Source organism: Pectinophora gossypiella, chromosome 11 (assembly GCF_024362695.1).
Source record: "Pectinophora gossypiella chromosome 11, ilPecGoss1.1, whole genome shotgun sequence".
Lineage (NCBI taxonomy): Eukaryota > Metazoa > Arthropoda > Insecta > Lepidoptera > Gelechiidae > Pectinophora > Pectinophora gossypiella.
The window spans coordinates 7,042,130-7,054,578 of NC_065414.1; the positions used below are offsets into that span (position 1 = coordinate 7,042,130).

General features: G+C 36.4%; 2 protein-coding genes across 2 annotated transcripts in view; one reads left to right on the top strand and one right to left on the bottom strand.

Moving 5' to 3' along the window:
* Positions 1 to 12,449, bottom strand: part of LOC126370988 (hemicentin-2-like) — a 540,644-nt gene that overhangs the window by 307,495 nt on the left and 220,700 nt on the right. The gene's annotated exons all lie outside the window — the stretch shown is intronic.
* The window catches only part of LOC126370948 (elongation factor-like GTPase 1), a 133,802-nt gene continuing 121,682 nt past the window's right edge, over positions 330 to 12,449 (top strand). The window contains exons 1-9 of the mRNA XM_050016090.1: positions 330 to 836; positions 1,228 to 1,467; positions 2,243 to 2,423; positions 2,599 to 3,478; positions 3,553 to 3,626; positions 3,749 to 3,904; positions 4,720 to 4,837; positions 4,977 to 5,701; positions 5,907 to 6,020. Coding sequence (XP_049872047.1) covers positions 489 to 836; positions 1,228 to 1,467; positions 2,243 to 2,423; positions 2,599 to 3,478; positions 3,553 to 3,626; positions 3,749 to 3,904; positions 4,720 to 4,837; positions 4,977 to 5,701; positions 5,907 to 6,020 — 2,836 coding nt within the window. The 5' untranslated portion in view covers positions 330 to 488. The remainder of the gene's footprint in view (positions 837 to 1,227; positions 1,468 to 2,242; positions 2,424 to 2,598; positions 3,479 to 3,552; positions 3,627 to 3,748; positions 3,905 to 4,719; positions 4,838 to 4,976; positions 5,702 to 5,906; positions 6,021 to 12,449) is intronic.

Here is a 12,449-nt window from a genome sequence, read left to right on the forward strand (position 1 = left end):
TGTTTAGGTTCTAAATATAACTAAATATTAGAAAAGAAACCTTCCATCATCACCTATCGACACATCTAACTTCTGTTCCATTATTCCTTATAAGTCGCGAGCTAGAATATTTTTAACTTTAAACTCGATTTTCTCAAAACTTGAATTTTGGACTTGTATTACTTTTCACCGACGGTACAGAATTACGTTTATGTTTTTATGCTAATTAAGATTACTGCGAACTGTAATGAGCACTAATTGACTTTCCCTCGTTAAATAATGTTTAGCGTTGTTTCTGAGAATATAAAGCGAGCAAACGTTTCTGAACGGACACTTCACCAAATGTCAATGTCAAGTTGGCAAAAGTTTCGCGATTTGGGTTCAATATTGTGCAATTTTATCTTGTTATTTTTAATGTTATCCACGTTTAAGATTGCTCAAAATTGTGTGTGACTTCTTTGGAACTGGTCAAATAATTTGTGTTTTGTGTTTGTGTTAAAATCTTCAAGATGAGGCTAGTAGACTCTTCTAAACTTTTGGAACTTCAAAACAAACCCGAAAATATTCGGAATATTTGCATTGTAGCACACGTGGACCACGGGAAAACTACTCTGGCAGATTCCTTGATATCCAGCAATGGCATTATATCGCAGAGAATGTCCGGAAAGCTTCGGTATATGGACAGTAGGCCTGACGAACAAGAGCGTGGTATAACGATGAAGAGCAGTAGTATAGCTCTATATCACGCTCTGGAGAAGGTGGAATACCTCGTGAACCTCATCGATTCACCCGGACATATCGACTTCTCTAGCGAAGTGTCCACAGCTGTCAGGTTATGTGACGGAGCCATTGTTGTTGTGAGTAAACATATGTTTCTTATAGGTTATTTTATAAATAATACGTCTAGTGATTTTTCTTCGTGGTCAAATTAGTTTATTGAATGAAACAAGAAAATTATACACAATTTCTTGTAAAAATTAATGTTGAAATATTTTTCTTAATATTAAGTTTTATCAATATAAAGACTAGGATGCAATTTTTATGTTGAGATAGGTAACTTGGAATTCATGTCTAATAACACTTTCTACTGGTAAAGGAATTGTCAAAATCAGTTCAGTAGTTCCAGAAATTACTTCCTACAAACAAACTTAGAAACTTTACTTCTTTATAATATTAGTGTAGATTTTAAATGTGGTCGGAATAAGATTGGCAATAAATATGATTAAAGAAATTAACATTTTGTTACAGGTTGATGTTGTAGAAGGTGTTTGTCCACAAACACGATTTGCTCTAAAACAGGCTTATCAAGAGAACATCCCACTAGTTTTAGTATTTAATAAGATTGACAGATTGATCTTAGAAATGCAACTCACTCCTCTTGATGCATACATCCATTTGACTCAAATTCTAGAGCAAGTCAATGCTGTGATGGGAGAACTATTTGCCTCTGATGTGTTGGAAAAAGAAACAACTACTATAGACAAACAGGTATGATATTTTCATTTCTCTGTGTTTTCTTTACACTTTTGCTATTATAATTTTCTATGTAAAAAAACTTCCATGTGAAAATTCAGGAGAATCTTTGAAGATGGATCTGTACATACATACATAAACTCACGCCTATTTCCCACCGGGGTAAGCAGAGACTATAGAATTCCATTCGCTTCGATCCTGACACACTTCTCTTGCTTCCTCCACATTCATCAATCGCTTCATACACGCACGCCGGTTCAGAGTAGATCGTATTAAACCTTTTCTAAGGACATCTCCAATTTTGTCATCATAAGTCCTTCTCGGTCTTCCGCTGCCAGCCCTGCCATCAACTTTCGCTTTATATACCGCTTTTGCAATTCTATTATCGTTCATCCGCTGTCCAAACCAACCTAACATTCCCTTCTCAATCTAAGTCTTTTACACCACATCTCTGTCTTATCAAACTGTTTCTTACTCTATCGCTCAACTTCACACCGCAGATGCTACTCAAAGATCTCATTTCTACGGCATTGATCCTACTTTCATGCTTCTTCTGCCTTACCCAACATTCACTACCGTACTTCAGCATAGGGACATGCACTGCATTGTGACAGATTGATCTGTAATGATAATTATTGGAACTTTGATCCTTGCCCTTCTTTGACATGCAATTAACTTTTAATATTTGAGTGACATAACTTATCAAACAGAGTTCAATTATCCAATGACTCATTCCAAGTACTTATACATAATTATGATTACATTTTTACACAACAATATTTAATTGCAGCAAAAATCTGGACAGCCTAAAGAGGATAACAATTTTTATGACTGGACCTCTGCACTGGAAGATGCAGATGATTCTAATCTATATTTCTCACCGGAACAAGGCAATGTGGTGTTTGCAAGTGCTATAGATGGATGGGGCTTCACTGTTCACACTTTTGCCAAACTATTTTCTGACAAACTTGGTAAGCATCTCATCCCATAATAATTAAATTACATAATTTCTAATACTGTATGACTTTCTGATACTTGTATGTCATACATTTGATAATGATTTCGGTTGATTTTTGCAGGATTTTCACTATCTTATGTGTATACATGATACTTTCAGATAATTAACTCATTAACATTTGTTTCCAGGTGTGAAGGAAGAGTTACTACGGAAGGTTTTGTGGGGTGATTTCTATTTAAATAGTAAAACTAAACGATTCATGAAAGGCGCCCAAGAGAAAGCAAAGAAACCACTCTTTGTTCAAGTTGTCTTAGACAATTTATGGAATGTTTATGAAACAATAGTATTGAGAAACGAAAAAGAAAAGGTTCCAGTTATATGTGAAAAACTTGGCATCAAACTTACTACAAGAGATCTACGACATACTGATAGTAGAATTCAATTGCAATCCCTAATGATGCAATGGTTGCCCTTATCCAAGACCGTGCTTAATATGGTCTGTACCAAATTGCCATCTCCTAAAGAAATGCAGTCTGATAAGGCTGAAAAACTAATGTGTTCAAAAATAAGAGACTTTGAATCTTTGCATCCCGACACACAAAAACTTAAAGATGATTTTCTCGCCTGTGATAGTAGTAGTGATAGCCCATTAATTATTTTTATATCGAAAATGTTTAGTGTTGATAAAAGTGCGTTGCCTGAGAATAAGCCTAAAACTTTGACTGCTGAAGAAATGGCTCTGCGAAGAGAACGAGCGAGGCAGTTGCGTGAAGAACAAAAGCAGAATAATAATACTTCAGAAGCCAATCCAATAACGGAAGATATAAAAAACGAAATCAATGAGGAAGAAAAAAGCGCAGAGGATGAAAAACAAAGAGAAGAGAAAGATCAACCAGCTTTTATTGCATTTGCTAGAGTGTTCAGTGGAAAAGTTAGAAAAGGTGACAAAGTATACGTGTTAGGGCCGAAACACGACCCGTCCAAAGTACTTAGTGTGAAGGACTTTAAAGTAGACCCTAATAAGAAGCTTAAAGATTTACAAAGTCATGAACACATTACATGTACTGAGTAAGTATTTACACTACAAAATATACATCAGGCAAACATGCTTAAGAAATATAACAACAAATAATTTGTTTCAGGATAAAATCTCTTTACATTCTAATGGGAAGGGAATTGGAAGATATTGAAGAAGCTGTTGCAGGCAACATAATAGGTTAGTCATTATGAATTGGTACTTATCCACCTGTTTCTGTCTCTTGTTAAATTGTAACTTATGAACATTCTCTCTTGATTAGTCACCTTCAAAATGCATTTTAATTCTTTGATGTTTTGCAGGTATAGGAGGTCTTGAAGAACATGTACTGAAAACTGCGACCTTAAGTAATACAATCGCTTGTCCATCATTTAGCGAGCTAATATCCGGTGCGGTACCCATATTGAGAGTTGCTATTGAACCGACTTATCCTTCGCAGTTACCTCAGCTGGTTAAAGGTTTGGACGTAGACAAATTTTACTTTATTACTTTTAAAAAACAATATAACAGAACTTCAGATGAATCTAATTGAATAGATAATCAGCTCTCTCTTGTAAATAAAGCAGCTAACTGGATGATTGAACTAGATTTCGAATTATAACCAACAATGTACTTACTTGACTTTGTAAAATAAGGCACAAAATAATAATAATAGATAATGGTACTTATGTGTTTTGACACCTAATCTTCTTTTTATTTTCTCTCTTCTAACTTTAATTTGCCTGTGCACAACACTGTGATATCATGTTAACTAGTTTAAGGTTATCAATGGCCCCGATTCCTGCAGACATCTCTTAATTTTACTTTAAGTTATACCTGTCAGATACACAGCTCTTAATTTTAGGAAGAATGAGTAAATAAATGAATAACCCGGCGAATTTTTAGACGGTTGTTTTAGATTTGTGCTTAAAATTGACGTGTGTTCCATAAATTTTATGCTTGTCGATTACCCGTCCCTTTCCTTTTCGGCGGATAAGAAAATGACAGATATAACCTAAAATAAAATTAGATGGTATTTACAGGAATTAGCACCATTGGAAATCTGTAATTAGTGTTCAACTGTTATGTTTGTTGTCTACTTTCTGTATTTTATAACTGTTGGTTTTCCTTAAATAAAATATATAAATAAAAAATAAATGTAAACAGTATACACAGAAGAAAAAAATAACAATTACTAGAGGTTAACGTATTCATGATCTCTCTTTGCTTTTTATTTTTTTTCTTGAGAAATTACATCCAAAGGATAGTACTAAAGACAGTTTATAAATTCCAGGTTTGAAACTTCTAAACCAGGCAGACTCTTGCGTCCAGGTGTTGCTTCAAGAAACTGGCGAACATGTGCTTGTAACCGCTGGGGAGGTTCATCTCGAGAGGTGTCTCGAAGATTTGAAGTAAGTCTCTATATTTATTTTTTTGTCTTAAGTTTTTTTTAGTCTTTTCCAATTTTCTATTTAATAGTTTACCTAAGAATGTAATCGTCATAAAGAGCATAAAAAAGCCGTGTATTACAAAACATTCAATTGTTCCCAGGAACCATTACGCAAAAATACCACTTTCTGTATCTGAACCAATAGTACCCTTCAGAGAAACGATCGTAGAGCCACCAAAAATTGACATGGCGAATGAAGAGATAGACGCTCAAAATGTTGATATGGGACTAAATAAAGAAGAAGACCCTGTAATAACTATTTATACCAATAACAAACAGAGTAGAATCAAAATTAGAGCTAGACCTTTACCCAATGAAGTAACTGAATTGCTAGATAAATCAGCTGATTTATTAAAAGCAATTTCTCAGCATATAAAAACACTTCAAGGTTTAGCTAAAAACGATAAACTAGAAAGCAAACTTGAAGATCTACACCTTAATGGCACAAAGCATCAACTGTCAGACCGAATGTTGAAGCTTATTCAAGTATTCAAGGACGAATTGCAAAGTATATGTTCGAAATTGGGTCCCGAATGGAAAGACATAGTGAATCAGATTTGGTCGGTTGGACCAAGAAATTGCGGTCCGAATTTGCTGCTCAATCAAACCGAAGATTACAAAACGAAGTATTTATTACATGAGAAAGAAATTAAAGAAGATCCAAGATTTGAATATGAGAGTAGTTTTGTAAATGGCTTCCAATTGGCTTCGCTTGCTGGGCCGTTGTGTGAGGAACCTATGATGGGTGTCGCGTTCTGTGTTGAAGAATGGACATTGGAAAAACACGAAGCCGATGACGTTTCACATACTTTTGGACCTTTGTCAGGTAACCCCTGCTTATTTTGATTATTAAGAGAATAGATATCTATTTTCTTAGTACTTACATTTATCGCTCATAGGCTACCCACCATTATATACATTTTTCATAATCAAGTTTACCTATTTATGTTTTTTTTTTATTATTGCCATGACCATTTATGTAAAATCTCTTCTTTGTTGTTTTATTTTTTCTTACTTATGTTTGTCCTCAGGTCAAATAATGTCAGCTGTAAAAGAAGGTTGCAGGAGAGCATTCCAGGTCCAACCTCAAAGGTTGATGGCAGCCATGTATTCCTGCGATATCATCGTCGATCAGAAAGTATTAGGTAAGTACTTAAGATATAGCATGTTATTATCACTTTTATCATTTCTTGTGACCTCACTTTTGACAACCTATGACGTATTAGTGCAACAGAGTCATTTTTACAATAAAACAAAACGTTAATTTCGTTAATTTTATTTTTTGTAATTACAAATATTGTAATTATGTCTACTATTTACACCGCAATTGTCTAAATATAAATAATTATGGTTTTACTTAAATAAATACTTTAATAATTATTACATCTAAATCTTAACCATCTATAAATGCATCGAAAATTACACAAAGATCGACTGAATCGATTTATCACATCGTTTTGTGTACTTTCTACAACTACTGCTCTGTTTTATTATAAATCACCGCTTTGATGGTGGGGATATTATTTGTGGAAAACTTTTGTTTCTTCTAATTCTTATACTTCTAGTCTAGTGGTTATCTCTATGTTTCTGGCAAATAGTAAATACTCCTAACTCATAAAATGAGTATGACAAATAAATAGATGAACAACATTCAGCGTGGGGAAACATCTTCGGCGTAATAAGTCTAATAAATGCACTTGTACATTGAGTATGCTTCGGAAGAATTTTCATCACACTAAACGCAAGTTTAGGATGCGAAAATTAGTAAAATTAAAATTATAATATAAAATTCGTACATCAGGATATGTAACCAAGCGAAAAGGCGTTTTCGTAAATACATCTACTATTCAAGTCTGCGTTGGACCCAAAGAGGCGGATCGACGGTTACAAAAAGCCTGGATGAATCCAACATACTTTTTCTACACTATAGCTCAGTTGAAATGCAGATAGGATTGAGATTTGGCACGGACTAAACTGGAACTTATTTCAATTTGCCATCGATTTTTAGAAGAATATCGAGTTAATCAAGATAAATTACCGAATCCAAAGTTTACCGAACGGTAGATACTTTAAAGTCTCGTTCTAATCGACGGCAAAAGTTCAAACAACTCCGTGGATTCCGTTTAATTTGCACGAATAATTCAACAAACGTCAATCCCATCTCCACTGCAGTCATATACAAAATTTATCCTAATCAATCCAGTGTAATGACCTTGCGAGTTCTTTTACTTTATGCCACGGGAACGGAGGGTAATCTGGCGCCATTCGCCGTACTCTGCCCGCCCGCGACCGTCTGTTATAGTAACTAGAGTCTAGATAACTTGGTGAATGGTATCGGTTGTAGACAGGCTTGTCTGGATAGGCGTGAGGTTGAGAATAGTCCACTTTGTAAGCGCTCGTCGTGCTTTGTATGCTGCCAGTGTAGCGATTTGCGTTGTATCCTGAAACGAGATTTTTGTTCTTTAAAGGTGTATCTACGAGTGTCGATTGAGTAGTGTCGTCGCTAAATTTTGACTTATTTTGTGGGAGAGCCATGAAAGTCCACAATAGATTTTATCCTAGATTTATGCGATCTCGGAGCGATCTCGAGGAGCTCGATGGCGCAGCGGTAGACGCGCTCGGTTTTCGATTGTTGAAGTTAAGCAACTTTCGCAAAGGCCGGTCATAGGATGGGTGACCACAAAAAAAAAATTTCATCTCGAGCTCCTCCGTCCTTCGGAAGGCACGTTAAGCCGTTGGTCCCGGCTGCATTAGCAGTCGTTAATAACCATTAATCCGCACTGGGCCCGCGTGATGGTTTAAGGCCTAAGGTTTAAGGAGATCACTGACATGACCTTAGAAGCATCTCTATCAGAACACTGTCCGATGTATTTCTATCAAGCACAAAGCTGACGTTCGATTTAATGGTAAATCAATGCAATCACGAAGAAACGATTACATCCTACGAAAAACTTGATGGAATAATGTTTCACACACTCGTGTGAGGTAAGGTAGAGTCATTAAGGTCTTGCAGTGGTTGCATCAGGTTGCGCTAACGTTTCATGTTGAAACGTCACAAAAAATGTCGTATAAGAATATTGTCGTCATCAACTTAAAAAAAAAACACATATAAAAATAAAGGAGGCCATCTATCTGAAAATACTTTCTCGTACTTACTAATAACTTGGAAATAAAAAATAATATCAAAAAGCTATGAAGAGTTCCTAGCATCTATATCCACATGCATATTTATAAGGTTAACTGATTAATAAGGGTTAGACACCACTAAGCTGTACGGTATACCCATACTTTGTATGGGATATACGATGTATCCGCCATGGGGGTTCAACCCTATAAAGGCATTATAATTACCTGAGTGATAAGTCGGAGAAGGCCTGACGCACATCATTCCATATACCCTGATGCCAGGTACTGATGCATAAGTAGGTTGATCGTGGGACATCGGTCCTTCTACAAAGCAAAAAAAAAAGTTGTATAATGGTAAAAAATCCAAGGAAGTAATCTTAAATGTAAGAAACATGTTGAATTTATCTCATGAGATTACACCAATTAGGTAGCTCAAAGTTCTGAAGCTAATAAATAAAGCACTAATCCAATCTAAGTTTGAGTTTCTAACTGGAGACCTTAAGAAAAACAAACTTGCGATCTTGGACTTTTCCAGGCTAAAGTAAACAAGCATTTCTTAGGTAACTGTTTACCACCTTAGGTAACACCCTGACAATTCCTCACTTATCATCAGGTGTTGTGGTTAAATTCGAGATGTACATTTGATATGATGTCGGATGGTTTTCAGTACTAGTAGTTGTAGTAGTTGGCTTTACAAGCAAGAGACGCTGAGGGCTCTCATTTAAAATCTGTCTAGGGTCAAAATTTTGAGCCTGACGATGCCCAGGACGGCGGATTATGTTCGAGAGTTTGTCATACCCAGTATATGGTTCTCGGGACACCGGCAGATGACCAGGTAGTGCGACTTTCCAGTGCGGATGTTCTGTAGCGCCAACAGCGACCAATCCCGCGGAGCTCGGCATTCGCGCATTTCTGACACCGCTTCACACGTCTTCACTAGAGTAACAGCTTTCTTCGCATACTGAAATATTGGATGTTTTCGTATTAGTAACATTAGCATGTTTGGTACTTAGATTGACATTTATGAAGTTTAAAATTGCTGAATTTAAAAATTTTGGTTTTAAATTGGGAACTTCATCTCGTGTAATTAAATCATCTCTTGTAAATTAAACTAAATTATTTCCAAACTCAACTTAAACTGTCCAACTGTAGTTAAATCTAGATATAATTATTTCAGAAACTTTGAAGTTAGACGGTACTTATTATAAAGTTTAATTTTTATAAGTACTTCCAAAGTTTCTACAATGGCTGTTCTATGTTTGCGCGTGAACACAATTGCTCCTATGTTTAGCAGTCGGCGCTCGACTTAGGAACAAAAAGCCAAAAGCATTATTTGAGAGCGAAAGTTACTTTGCAACTTTTGCGATTAGTTGAAACACGTTTCAGGCATTAATTCTATTGTTTCCAGAACAATATTTAGGCTTATTGCTTGTTATAATTCTTATTTTAAGCACCTAGGGTTGCAGATGTGAAAAACTTTAATTAAAACCACGCGAAGTTTCGTTCATTACAAGTCAGCCACTTAGTGTGAAGTCTTTCACCGCGACTTTTGTTGCCACTTTGTTTTTAGCTCGACTTCCTAATAATTGGTTCGTTCATTACGAAGTTGCAAGGCAAGAAAAGTTACATGGCGCAAAATGGAGTGTCACGTCGGAACTTTCTATAAGTACCTACTTGATACCTCTACATTATTTCATAGGCAGAAGCCCTGCAATTTTTTTATATATTCTTTACAAAGTTGTGGAGTGCATGCATGTAACTGTATAAAAAATATAAATGTTTCTCAAAATATATTAAGCCAAATTCACACTCACAGAGACGGTATTGCGAGCGATGCGGCCCGGGAGTGGAAGGTTGTATGAAATCGCGCCACGCAGCGACGACTTTCATCCATACACTACACACTCAAAAATTAAAAAAAACATCCTGTTTCGATACGCGGCATAAAATGTATCCATTCAACTCGCATCATCCGACTGCTTAGTTTAAGCCTCCTCCATTTTGCGGCTTATCGCGAGGGAAATATTTTAAAATACTCGTAGATATCTACCATCTACAAAACAAATACAAACATTCTTCCTTAAGAAATATTATCAAAAACGCACCTTCTTCTTGGAATCAGTGGTGAGCCTAGTAGTGTGAAGGTCGTCTGCGTTGAGGCTGGCAGAGCAGGGGTCCCGGTAACGCGCGGGACACGCGCACAGCGGCTGCGTGTAGTTTAGACGCACGTATACCGCGTTGCATACCTGGAAGTTTAAAAAAAATATATTTTAAATACGTCATCGGATACGTAGAATCTGTTATCGCTAGTTTCTGGTTGTTCTTGTTGCTACGCAAGTTCTTGTAGGTACCTAAGGGGAGCCGTGGTAGTACAGTCGGTAGAAAACTTGCTGAACTTTGAGTTCGAATCCAGCACAGGCCTAAACCAATGATTGTCGAATTTGTTTTCGAATTCATGTTTGGATCATAAATTATTATCACGTGCTCAGCGGTGAAGGAAAACATCGTGAGGAAACCCACATTCCCGAGAAATGCATTTTCCTGTATTTGGGCGGTTATCCCTTCGCGGGTTGAAGGATAAGACAGGCAGTCGTTTCTGTAAAAAACCGAGCTTGTCAAATCTTCAGATTAGGTAAGCGGACCCCGTGACGAACGGGATAAAGCTAGGGAGATGATGTTCTTGTAGCTTAGCAATATTTAGGTACTTAGCAAGTTTTTAGCTCCACATAATGATAATGATCAATTTAGGTGCCTTGATTATCAGACCCCCATGACTGCACTTTGTGTTTACTAAAATTTTAATTAACTACAGTTGGCTCGACGGTCATACGGCTTACTTTCTAACACATTGCCGTAACAGAAAGCTCGGTGAAACGTTGGTACTTAGTTCATTTTGACTAACCCAATTGAGAATATAGTTGTGAACGCATGTTATGTTCACTACTAGTACAATAGATAGCAAAATGTGCGGTTTTAAATTATGTCACAGTGAAGTTTTTAATGTAATTTTAAAGACGTTAACTACTTTCAATGGGAAGTTGCCAACTTGTCATGTATTTTACTTTAGCTTTTGTTTCATTTCTCCATGTTTAGCGCAACTACGTGGTCTTCCGTGACCACGGAAACCCGTTAAAATTGTTTCATTTCATGCATTAGCGACGCAGTAATCGGTGAAATTTACATTCACATTACGCGTTTTACAACTCCTTTGTCTAGCATTCATATCCTCTAGTCTAGTCTTCCCCAATCTTATCACAGCTTCAGATAAATAATTGTTTGAACATCACCTTATACATTTTCACAATGAGGGACTTTCCAGGCTACGTTCCGCAAAAACAATATAGATGGCGTTGTAAAGGTTTTCCTTCGTTTAACCGTATAACAGACATATGCATCTTTCATCTTTGTTTTTGGGTATAAATAATGACCTTTTTATTACACCCAGGTACAACACATCTTCCACCCATTATTATTCTGATCAAAATAAAGAGAAGCAATATAGGTAGCAACATAATTCTATACATAATGTGATCCAAATATCAAGCAATAATTATTTTTATATATGCTTCTGCCATTACAATGTACATAAACTGCCTACTACTGGGCACAGGCCTCCCCTCAATCAACCGGAGGGGGTATGGAGCATACTCCACCACGCTGCTCCACTGCGGGTTGGTGGAGGTGTTTTTACGGCTAATAGCCGGGACCAACGGCTTAACGTGCCCTCCGAAGCACGGAATCATCTTACTTTTTCGGACAATCAGGTGATTCATGCCTGAAAAGTCCTTACCAAACAAAGGACAGTCTCACAAAGTGATTTCGACAATGTCCCCATCGGGAATCGAACCCGGACCTCCAGATCGTGAGCCTAACACTCTAACCACTAGACCACGGAGGCTGTTGTTTAACCTAACCGTCTAATTTCATGGATAACAGACATATAATTATAATCTTTTATCTTTGTTTTTGGGTATAAATAATGACCTTTTTATTACACCCAGGTACAACACATCTTCCACCCATTATTATTCTGATCAAAATAAAGAGAAGCAATATAGGTAGCAACATAATTCTATACATAATGTGATCCAAATATCAAGCAATAATTATTTTGATATATGCTTCTGCCATTACAATGTAATTTGGAATAATTATGTACACGAATAATGAGAAAGTAGGTAGTTATTACGTTAAATCTCGACAGCACCATCTATATTATTTTAGGAGAACGTAGCCTGGAAAGTCTCTCATTGGATGCTTCTTTCGTCTTGTGAGGTCCAATGAGTAAAAGCTTTGCTTGCAACTTAAGATTGATAGTAATTATACAATCATAAAAGATATATTCCGTCCTTAGAAATAATGCTACAATGCTGTTTAATACTAATAAATGGTAAAAGCTTTAGCCACAGATAACTTAATAGTTTAGTCACTGTAATTAGTGTCAGTGG